Source organism: Xyrauchen texanus, chromosome 6 (assembly GCF_025860055.1).
Source record: "Xyrauchen texanus isolate HMW12.3.18 chromosome 6, RBS_HiC_50CHRs, whole genome shotgun sequence".
Taxonomy (NCBI): domain Eukaryota; kingdom Metazoa; phylum Chordata; class Actinopteri; order Cypriniformes; family Catostomidae; genus Xyrauchen; species Xyrauchen texanus.
Window position 1 is genome coordinate 39082665 of NC_068281.1, and position 21246 is coordinate 39103910.

Consider the following 21246-nt stretch of genomic DNA (forward strand, 5'->3'; position numbering starts at 1 on the left):
CATCACTGTAAGTTCCACCATAGATATTAAACACAATACAGAATTTAAGATATAAAATATATAAATAACACTGGTAGGAAATGACTTTCAAAATTACATAAATCCCCTGTGATACACTGTTTGGACATTCTTAGTATTTTTTTTAATTAGGGAGTGTGAAAAGTTTTAACAAGACTTTACTTTGAAGAAATCCATAATGTTAAAATTGCCTTAACTTGAACACCCATATTTTGGTATGTTAATCCCGAGTTTTAAATTAGTGGTGCTTGCTAAGGCAAGTATCACTTTTACCGTTGCACATATTTAGGGTTAGGAAACTAACCCCTAACCCTAAGAATTCAACTTTGATGCATAACTGGTCTCACACAGTTTGTGGTGCAGACATGAGTTCTTGAGCTGTCTTGAACTGTCTTGAACCACCTGTCTACTGGTTCAAAGTTCAGTACCATGTGAGCTACAATGCATGCTAATCACTTCAGAATGTGTGCATACAAGTTGAAGGGTCTATAATACAAGTGTAAAAAATGCCTAGTTTTTCAAACGATGCGTTAAGAAAAATGTGTCGATATTACTGTATAACATAGCAGTGTATGAGTAATAGAGAGAAGTGTTTATAAAGTACTAATTTGTGTGATTTAGGGCTGCAACTAACGATTATTTTAATAATTGATTACTCTAACGATTATTAGAATGATTATTTGACTATTTGGCCATTATTGCAATGATTAATCATTAGCTCTTAACTGATTATTCAGCTTGTGCACCGAATTAAAAGGTTGTATTAAACGTGCTATTGTTATCAAGTGTTTTTTTCTTGTTTTCCAATTACAATGGTCTAAAAATCCTTAAAACAAGAAAATAAATTATATTGGAAAACAAGCCAAAACAAAAACAAATCAAAAATGTATTTTGTTGCAGTGTATAATGGATCGAAGACTACCCTCTCTCACCTTTCTGTTCACTTCAATCCATCTTTAACTCACAAAAAACAAACTCTCTCTTATTAATAAAACGGTGTATTGCCAATTTTCCTCATGATAAGAAATGCCAGTTTCCAAGTTTGTAGTAATTTACATGATCTGCTTCTGTATTACTTGAACTTTATTAAAGCTATAACGCATTGAATATAACTGCATTTAAGATGTAACACCGGAGTTTCCTTTAAAGACGCTCGACGTGCATGTTTTGCTTCAGCGGAGCGGCAGCTCCAGCTACACTTTTCCACAAGAGTGCTTCTGTATTTACTTATTTGGTATTGTTGTATAATTCCCTCATACATTGCGATCTACATCACCTGAAGCTGTTTGGAAAGTTTAGAGTGCAACTGGACTGGGAGTTCTCGCACGTCATCATTAGAGTTTAATGTGATCTCATTTTACTTTAAATGAGATCAACGACTATTCGACAACGGAAAGCTTTGTAGACAATTTTTTATTGTCTATGTTATCGATAATGTTGACTAATCATTTTAGCCTTAGCGTGAATGTGAATAAAACGGTTGTTGTAGTGCCTCTAGTGTTCAAATAATCTAGAAACTGCAGCAATTTGTACCTGGAGACGTGTATATAATGTTTTGCTAAATTGTATATAGAGTCACGTTGTCACTATGACACCAGGTTGGCAGCCGCATTAGCTAGACAAGGCAGGAAAATAGTGTTTTTTAGTGTAATCTGAGGTAAAGCAGCACAATTTATGATACCAGTGTTGTCATATTTAACTGCTGATTTGAAATAAATTCTTGGATCGTAATCTTCTTGACTAACTGGTTTGGAGATTTCGGTCTTTCCACAATGTGTATTTGTATGCCACTTGTTTACATAGGAAAATAGCTGCCCAGCCAGCCTGAGAGAGTTCTAAAGATGTCTATGGACTGACTTGCCTTGAAAGGTACTTTGACTAAACCCACTCAGAACACAAAGTAAAGTCCTGGCAAACATCTGATAACTTCTGCACAGGCAAACACCACTCACGTGTTTCAGAAAATTTCAAATAAAAAGAATCTGTATTTTCTGAACTACAAAGACTATGCTTACAATCTGCACACACCCAGCAAAAACAGAAGGTCTTGGATAGCACTACATCGCAGCACAACAATTAACTTTGATAATGATCACAATGATCTTTGATCAGCTGATCTTGCCTAGATTCAGGGGCTGATCTTTTTTAATTGCAGCACACACACAAAATCACACATACACTGCTACTCTAATAAATGAGCGCTTGCTTAGCCCTAAAAGCATGACATTGCAGCCACTGGGGGATGAGTTATTGGCAGATATATTATTCAGATATGCTGAAATTTACAGTAAGATGATGAATATGCCAGTTTGTTTTAAAAATGTGTATGAATAACGTGTGTGTGAACACCAAGGAGCCCATTTTCAAGATTCGTAATGGTAGTAATTCTGACTCCCAGTACAGTTAGACACGGACATGACAGATATACTGCAAATGGAAGTAAAAACAAATTAAACAACAAATAAACATGCAAACACAAACTTGAGTGCAGTATACTTGATGTAACGTGAGTTGTTACAGACTATGTGTGGAGTGAAAGAGAAAGTTTGAGCGATTATGTGCACTCCGTTTCACTTCCTCCAACATGCGAACTTTCAGTGTCAATCAACTTTTTTTTCCATCTGGCCGAATGGTTCTGAGCATGGTACGGAATGGTTACAGCAGCATTTCCACATTAGCATGGTTCGGTACAGCATAATTATAAACAACCATTTTAATATTTAATAAAGCATTTCAATATAATCACTCAAATTTTAATTGTGTCCATTCAGGTGCAAATTAAGAATTTTTTCCAGCACCTCAGGCCATCAAAGATGCAATTTTTAAGATGATGTGACAAGATCTAAACAGTTCTCAAGGCCCCTGCATTCTGTGTCCAGTAAACATGACCCTAAGCCAGCATTCTATTAAAGTGCTTTTTAAGATAGATTAGACTAGTTGTTCAGATAATCCACTGACTACTCAATGTTAAAAACATGTACTTTTGCACATGACTCATTCAAAAACTAACAAACTACAAGAAAAAAAATATTGTGCAAGCTTTAAAAAGCACATCAGGTCAAAAGTTCAGAGGTGGGGGAAAGAATCTGGCAGAGTTATTTCTGGCAGCTACAGACCATTGCACTGAACCGTGTCATGGGAGCGATCAGTGATGGGATCTGAATAAAAGCCTGTCATTCACTACAGGAAGAACTGTGCAGATTAATTGCCCGCATATGGGGTGCTAGGTCATAAGGAGGTAAAAAACACCTCCCAAAAAAAGTGCCAGCTTAAATTTCAAAATCAAGATCTTCTTTTGAGGAATTTATTAATATGAATAAAAGTATAACAATAAAAGTGATAACTTACCTATGTGGCCATGATCTTCCTCCTAGAACAGCAAACAAAGAAAAGAAAAAAAATACATTCAACTGTATGTTTGGATGATGTTATCTGATAAAATTTGCACCCACCGAAAGCTTGTTAGGTTTTCCCAAATTTCAAATAACCCACCAAATTCTACAAATCATTCCCTTTACATCATGTCTGCATATTTATTTATGGCTAACAAAGTAGTATCCTCAAGTCCATTTGACACATTTCACCTTACTGAATCTGTTTGAAAATTATTGCAGATTCAGTGTAGGTCTACTGATAAATATTGTTCTCTAAGGGAAAAAACAAGCATTACCAGCACTAAGCTGTGTGAATCAAAGATTGTTTTGTCTAGTGACAGACAAGCTAATTAATCGGCCAATATTTGGCAGTTTTGTGATTATTGGCATCAGCTGATAATGGTGTTCACTTGGCTGATTAATATATCCCTTGTATCAGTTCCAAAATCTACCAATACATTTGTCAAAAGGATATGAGGTTTTATTTTTTTTTCAACTTTATCTTAAAAGTACATATTGGTCAAAAATGTGTCAAATCAACGCATTTAAAACAAACTCTGAAATCTGCTCAAGGCTTGAACCTTCTGAAATCCCGAAAGTCAAGAAAAAAAAAATACCTAACACCTACAGAAAGACAAATAATATCAGTGACTGACAAGCAGTTGCCAAAAGATGTACGCTACCTTAAAACTGGAGTGCACAGCTGACTCAGGTGGGTAGACGATGAAGTGACGCAGAGTGAAGCCGAAGCCTTGTGAAGTGCGCTGCAAACGCAGCGTTTTAGGCCCCGGCCAGGAAAACTGCTCTTCCTCCGGCTTGAAGAGCACTCCTGAAGAATCATCCTTATCTGCCACATCCTACAGAGACAAATGTAATCATTAGAAACATTAAGGACAAACAACCTTGTCTCATGTGCAAATTCACACTTTTCAGCTGAACTGTCACAGAGCAACCCAGTTCATTCCCACTATGATATTTGTGCGTCACTAATGCCAATAATGATAACACAGGGAAAATATGAATGATCATAAGATCGCTTATACATGAATACGGATTCAATGTGTCAGAGTTTGACCGAGATGAACTGTTGCGATCATGACTTGGTCACTGCTGACACACCGATGAATCACTTTTGTAAACAAGAACACTGGACTTAAGTACACGAGTTACGCTGCCGTTTACAAACAGTATCAGTGGACATCCACACCTTTGTCCCACGCCATGATATAGCATTATAGTGCCAATATGTTACATTTAAAAATGGAGAAATACAACAGTCAAGTGTAGGAAAAATAAGCAGTTTGATTTTACATGAACATTTTTATTCAGCCTAATTCGCAAACTAAAGCAGGATCTCCACAAGGATGAATCAAATGTGCTGTGACATCATCATCCTTCACATTTTCCTCTACATCCTGAGGAACGCCCACAGAAAGTTGAGTCAGGACTGGCCTGATGTCATGTGTTGAGGGTGTGGGTGATGTTTTATGCTTCATGTGATGTTAATTTCCTTGAGGAGCATTTTTTTTAAATTTAGACACCACATACCAGTTCCTCTCACAGAAGGATTCACTGTTCGGATTTGTTTTGCTTGCATTAAAGTATAAAAACAAGCACATTTTTGTTGGCTGGTTCATAAGTTGAAACTTTTTTTCTGAAAATAAATACTGTTTTATCTTATTTGATTCTGGAAATAAGGGGCCAAGCCAAACCCATTAATTAGGAGTCCACATATTTTGGTCATGAAGTGTAATAAGCTTGGGTACCTTATAGTCACATCAAATGTCTGGGGCCTTGAGCCTCCAGTGGCTCTCAGTGACTAAACATATGTAGAGTGGGCATTTTGCTTCAGACACACGGCAATCTGTTTACAGAGTATTTATAGCCTTACACCTACCTAATATTCACACCCTACCCTTTACTGCCAAACCTCCTCCGGCAGAGGTGCGAAAATACAAGCATTCCTATTCCATAAGCACAATCCTCCATAATGAAACTCATCAACAACTGGTGATGATCAATAAAAGTTTTACCGTATTTCATTAAAATGTTTGTGCTCCATAAAGTAAACTGGAACAAGCAACGTTGCCTAAAGATCATCCACCGATTCCCGGTGCAGTGCTGAGCCAAAACAGCTGCAGATGTTTGCAAGACGTTGGCACTTGAAAGGAGGGTTGCAAAATGAATTACCCTTCTTGTTTCTGGTTGTTGATGTCCATATTAGAAGAACAACATGGAAGACAGTTTGGAAGGGTTATGTCAGGTGTGTGTTAGGGTTTGGTTTCAAGAGTCAGATTTTATATTGGTTGCAACTCAGTTCCAAAAATATTAATCATGCAAAAATTTACAAAATGTCCTTACAAATCAAACATTACAATGTATAAATATTATCATGAATTGCATAGGTCCAACAATATGCATAATTACTAATAAAATTACATGGGTTGAATAGGAAAAAATTTCTTTTTGGTTAAGGATGACGCTAATAAACGCTTTCACCATTACCTGTGATTAAATATGTAATGGTAAATGTAACTAAACCGTAAGAATTAAAAATGGTTTAAAAACTATTAAATGTCTTTACATGTGGCAAAACCTTTCTATATATAATATATAAATATACAATATAAGAGTTTATTTCTTTTGTTTTGGGTATAGCTGTAAACCTAAATGTGAAAATCTCATGCATGTGCCTTGTAAGTGCAGCTGGTATTATGGTTACGGACGTGTACACATTGTGCTTGCCTAGGCAATGCAATCTGAACGTTAGTGCCTGGCCGATTTATCGGTCGGTCGATATTAACCTTTCACAGATATATCGTACTGCCGTATGTTTACCTATATGAAAACTTTTTTTTTAGAACATATAATGCAGAAAAAACAATTAGAATTGGTGTCACAATGTAGTTTGTCCAGCAGAGCACGCTCCAAGCTGATGGTGGTTCAGAGCGCAGCTCCGAGCTGATGGTGGTTCTGCAGACAGTGCGGAGTTAAGCTGTGTTTTCACGGTAAGTTTGTGAAATACATGCTGGAAAGTAAATAAACAATGAAATGCTAAGTGGTGCAGAGTTAAGCGGTGACATAGCACATACATCTTCTCCTTGTGCCAGACACAGCGTGATACAACTCAAAATAGTTCTAAGAGCACACTTGTCCAAGACAAGGCTGGTGAAAATCTTCCCTAATGTGGACCCTTCGTGCCCTCGCTGTAAAGGTCGACCAGCGGACTATATACACATGTTCTGGTGCTGCCCCAAACTTAGCATGTTTTGGGCCAACATCTTTGGCGCCTACACAAAGATGCTTCAAAGAAACATCACCCCCAACCCTGTAAATGCCCTATTTGGATTTACCCTTGAAAATCGCCCCCTTATAGCATTCACTACCCTGATTGCGAGGCATCTCATCCTGCTCTCCTGGAAGGAACAAGCACCCCCCAGCTTCACAAGGTGGATTAGAGATGTTATGCATTTCCTGAAGCTTGAGAAGATCAGATACACCCTTAAAGGCTCCTTGCAAACATTCAGGAAGGTCTGGGCCCCCTTCTTAGAGTACTATGAGAGCTTGCAAACACCATTAAATATGGATGACTAAGGTGTTATTATCAGAGTGAAGCGGCAGCACCCCACCCCCCTCCCTTATTTTACAAATTAGACTTAACTTATTTACTTAGATATCTTATTTTTACTATTATTATTATTATTTTGTTCCCCTCTTATTTTCTTCCTCTCATTCCTTTACTGGTAATCACTTATTTTGAAACTTTGTGCTAAATTGTACATGCTGCTCCTGCAATCCTTCATTGGACAAGCAATTCAATTAACAATTATTCTTGTGAAGATCTGGATCTAAAGGGACAAACTGGGATGGTTGGGTATCTTTCACATTGGTTAGTATCTGTATAACACAGCCAGACTATGTTTGTATACATTAGGTCTAATATTTGCTGTAGAAAATGCTATATGTTTTAACGGAACATCTAAAAAATTGTAGCCATCTCACCCAGCCCTGCTAGAGTGTTTAATGTGGTGTGGTTCATTTAAAGGGATGAAATAAGAGATGCAACTTCTCGTAACATTTACACGTGCTAACAGTGCACTGTAGGTTTGCATTTAGTCACATTAGCATGGTAAACTTTGAGAAGTTACATTTCAATTAATTCTCTATTTAAAGCATTGCCCAAGTAGAAATTCACCACATTCAACAATAAAATGTACATTTAATTAGGGCTGAAATGATTATCGACAATAATTTTTTATTTTTTTTTTCACAGCTCATGCCCGACTGAGGTGAGGAACAATTACACAGATCACAGTCCAGTTGCACTCTAAACTTTCACAGCTTCAGGTGATGTAGATCGCAAAGTACAAGGGAATTATACAAAAATACCAAATAAGTAAATACAGAAGCACTCTCGTTGCAGAGATTTTTAAAGGAAACACCCCAGCATTACCTCTTAAACATGGTTATATTTAATGTGTTATAGCTTTATTAAAGTTAAGATAATATGAAAGCAGATCATGTTAATAACTACAAACTCCAAAACTGGCATTTCTCTGTGCAGTCAGCACCTCTTCTATGAGTTGTGTGAATGTACCGATCTAAGGGGGAGAGTTTTAAACTGCACCCGGCTGATCGATATACACTATGTCGCAGGGACGCTAGTCTCGCGAGCGCGCACGCTTAATGCAGCTAGATTATAACATGATGGCTCATGACATTTTTAATTATAATCTATGCCCACTGTGCATTTCTTATCGTGAAGAAAATTTGCAATACGCAGCTTTATTAATACAAGTTTTTTTTGTGAGTTAAAGATGGATTCAATTGAACAGAAACGTGAGAGATAGTCTTCGATCCATTATACACTGCAACAAAATACACTTGTTTTGGCTTGTTTTCCAACATAAATATCTAAAACTCCTTTAAAACAATGTACATTTTTTTTAGCAGCTATACTGCAGAAGACAACTTTTTTTTATCTGAGAATGTTGAATATATAATATTAAAAATACAAATATTTAAAAATATCTAAAAATCCTTTAAAAAAGATGTATTCACTTGAGAAGCAGCATATAAGATATTTAGACTTGCTTTCAGAGAATAGATCTTGAATATACGTATATTTTGTTTTTACTGCACTCACAGAAGGATAACCAAGTGGAAAAAAACACTTACATACAAAATACACTTCTATTTAAGATACATCCTCTTAAAGCAAGTCTAAATATCTCATATGTTGCTTCTGAAGTAAATGTATCTTTTAAGGATTTTTTGAAATTTTTAAAATGGAAAACACGACAAAAACACTTGAAAACAGGATTTTTTTTGCAGTGAATCTTACTGAATTAAACATAATAAAAAGTATTGAATAAAAAGAGCCACTGATTAATCATTGCAATAATCACAGAATAGTCGAATAATCGTTCTAATAATTGTTAGATTAATTGATTACCTAAATAACTGTTAGTTGCAGCCCTAATTATTGTCGGACAGATTAAAGGACAGTATTTTATGCATTCTTTATGGTGGGGTGTCTTCCATAGAATGTATTGCTTCAATAAATTGTTGCAGGAGAGAATTATTTTTTTTGATGCTGTGAAATACTTCTGAATACAGAGCGAGGATTGTCCTGCGACTCCAAGCACTGCGGTTACATTAAATCACATAATTTTGCTCCTGGTGATAAGCGGTGTTGTGCGCTATATATATTATCATACACCACCTTATTATTTGTTGTGTATTTATCTGTTTTCCAACTGTATAGCTGCTCTCAGTGTCCATTTATCCCTAAGAAACGCATCCACTGTTTTGCCTCGGTGCTGTTGTGTTAGGGCTGGTATTGATACAAATTTCCTAATTCGACTCTGATTCACAAGCTCGCGTTTTGATTCTGATTTCGATTTAATATCAATTCATGTGGGTATATTTTAGTTATAATGTTCTTTTTGCTTACATTCGTGATGATCATGATGAAGTGTTTTCAGTGTATGAGCAGCCGGCATCACTCAAATTGAAAAAGATTATATATTTAATTACAGTAAATCACAGCCTTTTATGGTTTAATAATCATACTAGGACATACCACGATTTTAATGTAACTGTATTCAAACATACATTTTCATCCCAAATTTTTGCACTTTAAACCAAATAAAATTTTTATGACCAGAACAAGTAATTCCGTTCATATTTCTCACATCGTGGAAATCAAATGGCCCTTCAAGTTGTAATGTCGGGGTAAGCTGGCTCTGATCATTGAATTGTTGAAAATTAATTCACATGGTGTTAATTAATAATAAAAAAATGGAAAAAACAGAAGTCCAACCATCTTCATTTTAAATTTACAAAAAAACATTTTGTAGCTAGCATTACAACGGTGGAATGAAAAAAAATATATATATATTTTGCACTTTACCCCATAATTATACTTGATGAGAAAAAACACCAAGTAATTCATAATGTATGACTTATGCATTACTTTCAAAAAGCAGGCTAATGCGATAGCTTATTGTAAGAAACGGACCGAAATTATGGTTTGTTATTCACTTAAAATCTTCCCCTTCACTGCAAACAAATCTAATTCTCCATTCCACACATTCAAACTGCTCCTTTGTGATTGGTTTCGTGACACTTGGGAACCAACAGTGTTTGTTGTGAATCATGCATATCTAAATTACACAGCTATTGTACTGCTTCAGAAGACGTGGTATATAATGCACAATTCATATGGACTACTTTAGTGGTGTTATTCTGGTGATTTTTTTTCTCCTTAGGAGCTTGACAGATAAGGTCACTATGAACTATTGTATGGAAAAAGCTCTCTAAAGATTCAAATAATGCATAATAAGATCAAAATAACAACATACAATGACATGATGGTAAATAACAATTTTCATTTTGGATGTAAATTTTACTTTAAATGTGCAATGGAAATGTTTTTTTCCCCCAATAATAATAATAATAATAATAATAATAATAATAACAACAACAACAACAATAATTCACAAATGGGTTTTGGAAAAGCAAGATGTTCAATCTTTGTTGTTTTTACAGAATATGAAACTAAAGACCTTTATGAGCGTAGAATCAACTGATAAAGTAGGAATCAGGGTTTGTTTGCGTAGGTGTGTTTGTTTTTTTCCTCCGCCTGTCTCCCCTCTCCATCTCGCTGGACTGCATTTACGTAACAAACAGAGTTGTGCCACTCATGCAAGACAGACACGCTCCTCATTACCTAATACACAAAGCACGTGGTCAAACAAGCACTCAGATTTCACATACTCATAACTAGTAACATTTTAGTGAGAGCGTGAAAGAACATGTAAGAATAGAATATGGATGGTGTGGTGGTATACTCTTTTGATGTGAAGTCAAGTCTCTTGTACATGATATATTCTGCATTAATGCCACTAGGCTGTGAAACCCTAATATTATGATACGAAGTAGGGCTTACGATTTGGCCAAAAATTATTTTGGAACAATATTGCAATTTGAACTGCAATTATGATATACAAAAAAAGGTCATGTTTTTCACATGTTCAACTGCAAATAGGCTACAGGGTTTTTCACACTTAGAGTACTCTTAAAAAAAACCAAATTGAGACTTTTTTTTTTCAGTTCACCCACAAAGAAATTTTATTTTATAAACAGAACCCCCAACCCAAAACCTAACAACAGTGGGAAAAAAAATGCAACCTCATGCTCAGCACTGATTATGAGAACGCAACTACATCCTGGATTCAACGTGGGATCCGAACCCGGGTCTTCCACACTGCTAGCACAATGCACTTCGGTAACGCCATTTAATTAGCTTCTTATTCAAATTCTGGTCAAATGAAGCTCCAGTGCCATTTCAAATGCATATTATAAGTGAACCAAAATATTGAGCATCTACATCTGAGATCAGTGCGTGAAGGTTAAAAATAGCCTTGAGGGTGTGGGGAAACAGAGCAGCGCCATTCAATAATGCGCTGGCGCTCCACGTGCATATTATATATTTACTTATTAAACACAGCCTTTTGTGATTAACAGAGCTATTGCGCGTCTTCAAGTGACTTTGAATAAAATGCACGAGTCATATGAACTACTTTAATGGTGTTTTTATGGTTCTTTTATGTCATTTTTGGAGCTTGACAGTAACGAACATGACTAACACACAGTATCGGATTTGGATCGGGTTCATTGGAACAATACCCGATCCATCAAAAACGTCAGTACCGGAGCCGATACCGATCCAGGTAGTCCTTTTCCGGAAGTGAAATTGTCAAAAACATCCAGTTTTACGCCAAAATAAAAGCACCATTTAACTAGGCATGTGAAATTGAAAAATAATTATTAGACAAATTGATTCGTTTTAATAATAAATTGTATTTCAACTTAAAAACATGGAATTCAGGGAAAATAAATCAGAAAACATAGAATTTGGTGGGGGAATCTAGTGGAATTTGAAAAAACTAATTATAATGGATTTCATGAGGCCCCTAGGAAGGTAAACACGCTGAAGTCATTGCAAAAATGTCTGATAGGAGATGCTGCTTGTCAGTGATTCAGCATAATATGGCTGATCCCATGGTACAGGAACTCTCGGAAACAACATGCAGACTCCCGTGTAATCATATTAGTTTCATTTGAATACATCAAGTCCTGCAGGTGGAGCATTTCTGCTACAGGTTTGCACCAAATAAAGCCTTTTGCTACAGCAAAATACTGATTCAGGCTGAAATGTACAAACATTACTGTATGAACTATGGAGTTTTGCTTAATTGAGCAATGCAATGTCATTCATTACATGAGCCAATGATTACCTCCATCCTAAACTAATAAAGAACACTTTATTCTGGGCAGTTCGTCTTTCTCTATTGAATTGAGAATATATTTTCCCTTCCGGCCCAGGAGTTAATTATATGACAATCAGTAGCTTGTGCACAATTCATGCATGAGGAGACTTTTAGTATAAGTAACTTTGCACTGGAGGCCTAGTATGATGAGCAAATGTCATTTGATGTAAGTACTGTTACTATAAACTGAACCAATTTTGCATAAAAAATAATAACGAAGAGAGTTACTAATTAAAAACTAGTGTTAATCCAAAGTTCTTTTTTTTCCATCAACATCAGCCCACAGATACTGGACAACCAAGAAATGTTATTAATTTCCTGATCACACATTAAAACCTCAGCTCATCTAATCAGCATGCAGGCAACAAGTTTCCCTTCCACATCACTCACTTTGAAACCTGTATTGGAGTCAGACCAACCACAGGCACAACAGAGTCATCCTATCCACTGATTCCATTTGAGCTGAAAAACAGTGTCAGTGCAGCATATTAGATTAAAGGGGAGGGCTGCTGTGTGCGCAAATCTGTAAATTCTATAAATAGATGACCTTCAACCCACCATGAATAGGCAGCAAAATATACAAAGGTGTTCATTCAGACAGCCAGTGGACAGTCGTCCAACTGTGCACAAAAATATTGATTCATGGGGGTGAACTAATATCGCAGCAGTACAGCATTAATTAAAATAAAGTAACACTGGTGATAGACTGACATATTGGCCGGGCCGATTAATGAGCCAATATTTGGCCATTTTCAGACTAGCATGTGCCTGCTTGGTGGGGATGCTCCAGTCAGGATTTCTAAAGGCAATACCAATTTTCTTGTCATCTGATCTCAATTATCAACCTTTTATCAGGAACTCGGTCATTAATGGTTATATGCAAGTTGGATATGCATGAATAATCGACTAATCAAGTAATGGTTCTGTACTAGCTAGTCGACTATTAATAACACTAATCGATAATCGCAAATTGATTTTGCTTTGCGCATTTGGTTCTTGTTGGAGTCATATCATCCAACAGATAAGGATGGTGAAAAGAAAATGTGAAGCGAATGAGAAATTGTCCTGCTTGTACTATACAACACTACATGAGCTTCAATCTAGGTTCAGGAATCTTTAGGCACCTCACAATTCGGATTCTGGGAGTCACAAACTGATTTCAAAACGATTCCTAAAGCATCTACATTTGTTTTATCATTGATTACTGTGAAAAGGCAAAACACCGTAACTTCACATTTAGGTCAAAATTGGGGTTCTTAGACTAAGTTGGCGTGTGACAGACAGGTCTCGATCAGGTCTAGGTTGAGAGAACATTTCAGTAACTACAAAATCCACACTCAAATCAAGTAACTGTTTTGTTGGTGTCCCGTGTATTTACAGCCTTTGTATGGCATCATAAATAGTGAAACACGAACCCCTTTACACTATTATTATGTTAAATAACTTTTATATATTTAAAGCATTGTTTATCGTTTTTATGTAATAGCATTACATTTTTAATTAGAATAAATCTATCCGAGGCCTTTCGATTTTTTAATTACATTTTATCTACAGGTTAGTGCTCCAGGTTGATTACATGAGATATCTGCTTCTGTGAGAGTGCAAATGTCAGCTTCTAATTTCCACACCACAGGTGATAAAGTGGCACAAATAGTTTGATTATTATAGTAAAAATCTATAAAGCATCTAGTATGCACCATTTCATCTGTTTGCTATGCGAGAAGAAGTCTCACCTCTTTAACATTTGTCTAACAAGCCGTCAGCTGTGCACACTGTTCCCTGTACCCATTTCAGTACTCCACTGCAAAATTACTCAAAAATGCCCAACAACATTTTTGCTGAGAAATATATTGTAGGTTTGTTAATTGATAATCAAATAAACAAACACAAAAATATTCATTTTTAAAATGAAAGTTTCTTTAATACGCCTTTAAAACAACTAGGCTTGCAGAAAAGATGCTCTATATTAGGATAAATAGCCCCATGAAGAACTAGGCTTGGTGTCAAACTGAAGTCGAACTGATAACCCATGGGTGCAATTAAACTAGGCCTGCATGTGACATTTTTGGTTATTTATTCATTGTCACTATTTAATGCAGCTATTATTGTAATTCACCGTTTTAAAATGTCTACTTTAATTTTACATCATATTTAATACCTATTATAGTATCAGTCGTCCACTTAACTTCACCTGTGAATCAACCACACATTTTTGGAAGAAAAAAGCCAGACAGCCAAAGATGGCTCAAACCAGGAACAAGCCAACACATGGGCAGTGTTATAAATGAACTTAAAGAAAAAAGCAAACCAACCGTACCCTTTTAGCCAAGTCAGCATCAAAGCCCCAAAACCACACCAGCATTAATTACAGAAACGTGGAAGAAAAGTTCATCCCCACTTCCACATCAAAACAAATATTGCAAGTGTTATTTGACTGTCAGCTCTCAGATGGTCCCCACATTGACCATGTGTTTAAAGGAAGGGGTTTCACACCAGCTGTTTGCTTTAAAGCAGCACTGTGATCTGGTGGTGAGGTTCATCTGGTTCAGAAATGCTTCCCCCACAGCGCGCTCGCAGATCAATGGACGCTCCTTGCTAGCAAGAAAGCCTGCCAGGGTATTTCCTTCAAAAACATCCAAGGAATTTAATTTCGCCTTCTGCACACTGCAATCATATATGATTAAAGATTACAGCACTTTGTGTCGCTCTTGAACAACAAAATAATTTCAGACACCCTGTAGAGATATCCAGACTACTTCATGCTTTGAGCTGAAATGTGCATGCTGCATGCTTAACAGGTCATGTTTGCCACAAAAGTCCAAACAAAAGATTTTTGATCCTCAAATATTTCTGCATTAGTTTACCGTGCACTGCTGTGGATAAAATTTCAATATTTCAGCAACAAGCATGCAGCTACTATTGATATGTATTTATAATACCACACAAAAGAACATGTTCTTTTAGGAGTCATTTGCACTTTCCAGAGCTGAATAAAGCAGCAGCACAGCTTGTGCATTCCACCCCAGTCACTGACACAAAACAACCTTGCATCTTAACTCGATCTTGTGACCTGAACAACAAGTTTCTCCTGTGAGTTTTCCAACTGAATTCTGTCAGTCAGCAGTTCTTATTTAGAACAATCTGATTAAGAATGTCTAATTAATCAGAATTTGTCTCATTCATACCTCACTTATATGACGACTTATCCTGACCATTTAACTAAAACCAATCAAATCTTTTGACTGTGTGCTTAACTAGGACTAAGCTGCTTTTTTTTAAAAAATTTTACAGAAGGGGGCTAGAACCCACACAGCAGACATCAGCTACATTAACGTAGCACTAAGTAAAGTTTTGCTAATTTAAAAAGATTTACACAAAGACATGAATAGCCTTTTCAAGAAATATGTGGAACAAGATGATGTACAGTCACATGAGATGGAGACTCCAGTCAAATGAGAAACCCAATAAAAGCAGTTTAATTTTACATACAGTGGGTCACCCCCTTATGGGCTCCAGGTTGACAGCACATGGCTCTGTGTCATTCAATTGACTGAGTTACTACCACTAATAATGACAATAATAGTAACTTATTTAACTTAACTACTGCTTTCAGACAATACTCAAACATAAAAGTACATGTAAACAAAACAAAAGCAAACAAACAATAAAACAACAAACAGAATACACTTACCTCAAACTACAATGGGGCACAAGTCAACAATATAGTCCAGAGTGACGGTATGGTATTGATGAACAGGATATAGATCCAAATCAGACAGTCCAAACAGAACATGTGCATGTGGAAGGCTAAAATGTCTATATATAAAAAAATTAAAAAAGTATGTAACTCCAGGTCCCTGCTGGAGTTACGAAACAATCTGCAACTACCTGCAGCTCTCATGGCGGATCATGGATAAACAGCACAATATAAAAACACCAAGCGTGCGCACAAGGCAGTGATCGGCTGGCAGAGAGCTTGAGAGTCGTGGCTGACCGATTACAGTCCTATACGGGAAAATTCATTCGAATTAAATACCAAAATGTCCATAATAGGGATGTGTGTGTAGTATGAGGTGGAGAAATACACAAGACAAAAAGATAAACAAACATTTTCAGTGTGAAGCAGCACAGGTGTCAGTACAGCGTCCAAAACCACAAGTACAACTGGGACCAATAGGACGAGTAATCTTAAAAAGTACTGAGTTCCCATTTATCATGCCTCCTAATAATCTGTTAGTAAGCTCATTGTAAACTGACAGCTCAATTGGAATGAAAAACATTTGTTAACACCCCAATCAGGAGGAAAAATTTATTCTGTCTGAGCTCCAACCAAATTACATTTCTATCCAACTGAAAGTGCAGATCTTAAATAATCCTTTACACAGAAGTATTGGCATGTAAACCTTTGAATAAAATTACTTTTTTCAATTGGATTTAAAGTACTGCACATACATGATTGCAGTGCAGGACAACAGTCCTCTGTCAATTTACTGTACATTTGTGCATATAAACATAGTCAGTGTGGGGTTGGTGCAGCCTACTGGTTAAAGATCTGGGTTGGTCTGAAAAAGGTTGTAGGTTCAAACCCCACAATTATCATCTGTAAGATAAAACATGGGTCTCACCTCGCAGAGTGGAGATCCACCAGCGCAATTCAGTTCATCATCATCGCCTGGATCCCTCCAATGTGTTGCCATCATTTCAATTCACAGAAAAGCCGGAGTACCTCTGCAGCCCATATCTAGATAAATCTCCTCAAATCACCTGAGAGATCCCACTTTAACATCCAATTCAATTCTGTTTCCACGTGTTTGGGTAAAACACCCTGGAGGAGCAAAAAAGCCAGTTTTTAGGCACCCTTCATTATATAACTAAACCTAAACATTAGAGGTGTAACGATGCATCGATCCAATAATCAACAATCCAATGTTATCAATAAAACATGTAAATATCGATATAGACATTCTTAAGATGCACCTTTATTTTAATACTCTCATGTCAGCCACGTCCATACGCATTTCTATCAGGCGATGAAGAAACCTTATTACATTAATTTCACTTTGAAAGTTCCTTCGAAACTTGAGCTCTAGTGACAGGACCAGTGCGAGCACGCGTCAACCAGGCTTCCAGCGAAACGCGAGCTCCAGTGACAGGACCAGTGCGAGCGCGTCAACCAGGCTTCCAGCGAAACGTGAGCTCTAGTGACAGGACCAGTGCGAGCACGCGTCAACCAGGCTTCCAGCGAAACGCGAGCTCCAGTGACAGGACCAGTGCGAGCACGCGTCAACCAGGCTTCCAGCGAAACGCGAGCTCCAGTGACAGGACCAGTGCGAGCACGCGTCAACCAGGCTTCCAGCGAAACGCGAGCTCCAGTGACAGGACCAGTGCGAGCGCGTCAACCAGGCTTCCAGCGAAACGCGAGCTCCAGTGACAGGACCAGTGCGAGCACGCGTCAACCAGGCTTCCAGCGAAACGCGAGCTCCAGTGACAGGACCAGTGCGAGCGCGTCAACCAGGCTTCCAGCGAAACATGAGCTCCAGTGACAGGATCAGTGCGAGCGCGTCAACCAGGCTTCCAGCGAAACGCGAGCTCCAGTGACAGGACCAGTGCGAGCCGTCAACCAGGCTTCCAGCGAAACATGAGCTCCAGTGACAGGACCAGTGCGAGCACGCGTCAACCAGGCTTCCAGCGAAACGCGAGCTCCAGTGACAGAACCAGTGCGAGCGCGTCAACCAGGCTTCCAGCGAAACGTGAGCTCCAGTGACAGGACCAGTGCGAGCACGTTAACCAGGCTTCAAGCGAAATGCGAGCTCCAGTGAAAAGATCAGTGCGAGCGTGTCAACCGGGCTTCCCATGAGCTCCAGTGGCAGGATCAGTGAGAGCAGGTCAACCGGTCTTCACACGAAACGAGAGCTCCAGTGACGGGATCAGTGCGAGCACGTCAACCAGTCTTCCTACGAAACGAGAGCTCCAGTGATCAGTGCGAGCACGTCAACCGGGCTTCCAGCTAAATGTGAGCTCCAGTGACAGGATCAGTGTGAGAGTATCAGCCGGGCTTCCCATGAGCTCCAGTGACAGGATCAGTGCGAGCACGTCAACTGGGCTTCCCGCGAAACACGAGCTCCAGTGACAGGATCAGTGCAAGCACGTCAACTGGGCTTCCAGCAAAACGCGAGCTCCAGTGAAAGGATCAGTGTGAGCGCGTCAACCGGGCTTCCCATGAGCTCCAGTGGCAGAATCATTGCGAGCACGTCAAGCGGGCTTCCAGCGAAATGTGAGCTCCAGTGACAGGATCAGTGTGAGAGTATCAGCAGGGCTTCCCATGAGCTCCAGTGACAGGATCAGTGTGAGAGTATCATCCGGGCTTCCCGTGAGCTCCAGTGACAGGATCAGTGTGAGAGTATCAGCCGGGATTCCCGTGAGCTCCAGTGACAGGATCAGTGTGAGAGTATCAGCCGGGCTTCCCGTGAGCTCCAGTGACAGGATCAGTGCGAGCACGTCAACTGTGCTTCCTGCAAAACGCAAGCTCCAGTGACAGGATCTATGTGAGTGAATCAACCGGGCATCCCGTGAAACGCGAACACCAGACCAGTAACAAGATCAGTGTTAGCACATCAATCGGGCTTCCCACGAAAAGCGAGCACCAGACCAGTGACAGCATCAGTGCGAGCACATCAACCTGCCTCTCCTTAAAATGTGAGCTCTCGTGACAAACGCAGAGCGGCTCACATGCGCGATTCATTCAGGCTTCCATCGATATCATTGCACATGTGACCCATTTGAATTTTGCATGATAATTTTATATTTTAAAGTACCATGGAGCAGTTCAACCATCTTGACAACGACGACATTCTGAACAGCACTAACGAGGGAAAGAGAAACACCTGCTCAGCTCTTAGTCTTAACACATCTACACCCTTACTAACATTTATCCCATCCTATCTGTAACAGAACTTTACATTAGAACTGTGGATGTCGAAGCCAAGAAAACCGTGGATAGCACAGATAGTTGGAAACAAGTCATGGGTAAGTACTTTGAATTGGATTAAACTGAAAAACAAGATGTAATCAAAGGATTGATGATCACTTGTGTGAGACAATTTTTATATTATTATCTGTATAATTTTTTTTCCAACATCTTAAGTACCTTATCTTGTTGTGGATGTCCCAATGTGGATTTTAAACTTTTCAGAAAGATCAAAAAATTCAAATTATGTTTTGGTTACATTTGAGGACAAAAACCATTTAATTGTGTATAATAGGCACATAATATCGGAATATCGATCGCAGGGATCTGAATCGAAATCGTATCGCGGCAGACTGAAGTATCGGCAAATATCAGATCGCAGGCCAAGAGAATCAATATAAGATCATATAATGTCACTAAACATACCATAACATGAATCAATCACTTCAAGTTCAAAAGTAATGCAAGTGGTTACTGGGTAACAGTACTTAAGTGAAATTTTCGTTTCAAAGCAATGAAATTCGTTTATAAATACATTTGTAATCGATTTCTGATTTCACGGTTATGTTGTTGTATTTTTTGACAGGTGCTGTAAAGTAACCTCGTTGAACGCAAGAACCAAATAGGCTCCGCACAACACAAACGCCCTAAAAAACGCTTATTACAGCAAGCGCAAGCCTTTCCTCAGTGCCACATGGTTACATGAATCCCTTTTCTTCTCCATTAAAACCTCGAACTGAGAGATGTCAAACACAAGAGCCAATTAAACAAACATAATCCCGTTAACATTAAATGATAACCCAGATTAAAGTGTATACTCGGGTTGTAAATTGAGAGGTTTGAGGTGGTGTGGTCAGTCTAATCAGCCTTGGAAACTTTCCGTTGTGGATTTGATGTCGTGTACTCAAACACAACAGACTGTGAACATACTTTAAAAGTGTTAAACTTTGTTTTTATCAAGTTAACACATTCATCTCATCCCGGAATCGGTGAACTTTCATTGTTTTGTGTGAAATATAAAGCCGTTGGCTCTGGTTAGCATGAGTAGCTATCAAAACAAAGTAAAGGCTAACTGGTATTGTAATGGCTATCCAGCACCTACCTGTTGGGAATAAAGCGCTGGTGTATTGCTGTGAATGCCCATTGCGGACCAAGAACTCATTGGTTCGTTAGAATAGTTTGGGCGATAGCGTTGGTTCGTGTCATGTTCCTTATCCGAGTGTTTTTGCTGGCTAAAAACAATGAGAAAGTTTCCCAACTCCCCGGACAAGCTCGACACACGCGTGCGGCACTCACTGGATCGGGACTTGAGCTTTCACGGAATCCTTGGAAACACCGCCCTTTTGCGAGCAGGCGAAGCGTCCGTCCAATCAGGTTCCAAGTAACGCTTCACGTTTAAATTTCAGCCAATGGGCGGCGTTGTAACAAATAATATTTTCCCCCAAGCATCTGCTCTCTCAACAACAACAAAAAGTAAACAGTCTGTCTATTTTATTTTTTCTCACTTCGTTAGTGCTTTAATGAGCAGTAAAATAAGAGAAAATGTCTTTATAATTACCTTTCATTATTTCCTTTTAAACTTTTGTTTGAAAAAAAAACAAAATTTTTTGCTGTCAAATGTTTTTAAAATTCACCTAAAAACGTTCATACTACACTCTTAGTCATGCAAACTTACTGGTCTCTCTATCAAGTCACTCAATAATTTTTTTTATCTCACTTAATTTGGTGTCTTTATAGAAAACAATATAAGAGAAACCGATTTTATAACTACCAATTAATTATTACAATGTATATTTTCCCCTTTGTTTTTCAAATTTTTACATCATAATTTAACCCTCATGTTTTGCTGAGATTGTCTTTATGTTCTTTTTGTTTGGAGTCCTAAAGTTGTAGCTAAGTCAAAATAATTATATGTATTTGGAGGCTAATCTTTATTTTTCTAACTATAAGTAAATAACCTATATCCTATATACATATTCCTATATAACCTATAGTCCTAGTGATTTATTATGCTCCTCTGACTTCTAATGTTCCTAAAAATTTAACCCAT

At 38.1% G+C, this 21246-nt stretch overlaps 1 protein-coding gene across 3 annotated transcripts in view; it reads right to left on the reverse strand.

Annotated features, from left to right (window-relative positions):
- Positions 1 to 20482, reverse strand: part of LOC127644871 (rho GTPase-activating protein 21-A-like) — an 81363-nt gene extending 60881 nt beyond the window's left edge. For 2 of the 3 annotated variants that reach the window (XM_052128275.1, XM_052128274.1), the window contains exons 1-4: positions 20299 to 20482; positions 16855 to 17054; positions 4076 to 4249; positions 3367 to 3388 (exon numbers count right to left, since the gene is read on the reverse strand). In XM_052128275.1, coding sequence (XP_051984235.1) covers positions 3367 to 3388; positions 4076 to 4249; positions 16855 to 16929 — 271 coding nt within the window. In that variant the 5' untranslated portion in view covers positions 16930 to 17054; positions 20299 to 20482. The remainder of the gene's footprint in view (positions 1 to 3366; positions 3389 to 4075; positions 4250 to 16854; positions 17055 to 20298) is intronic. The other variant, XM_052128276.1, reaches the window with a different exon arrangement.
- Positions 20483 to 21246: the final 764 nt, after the last annotated feature.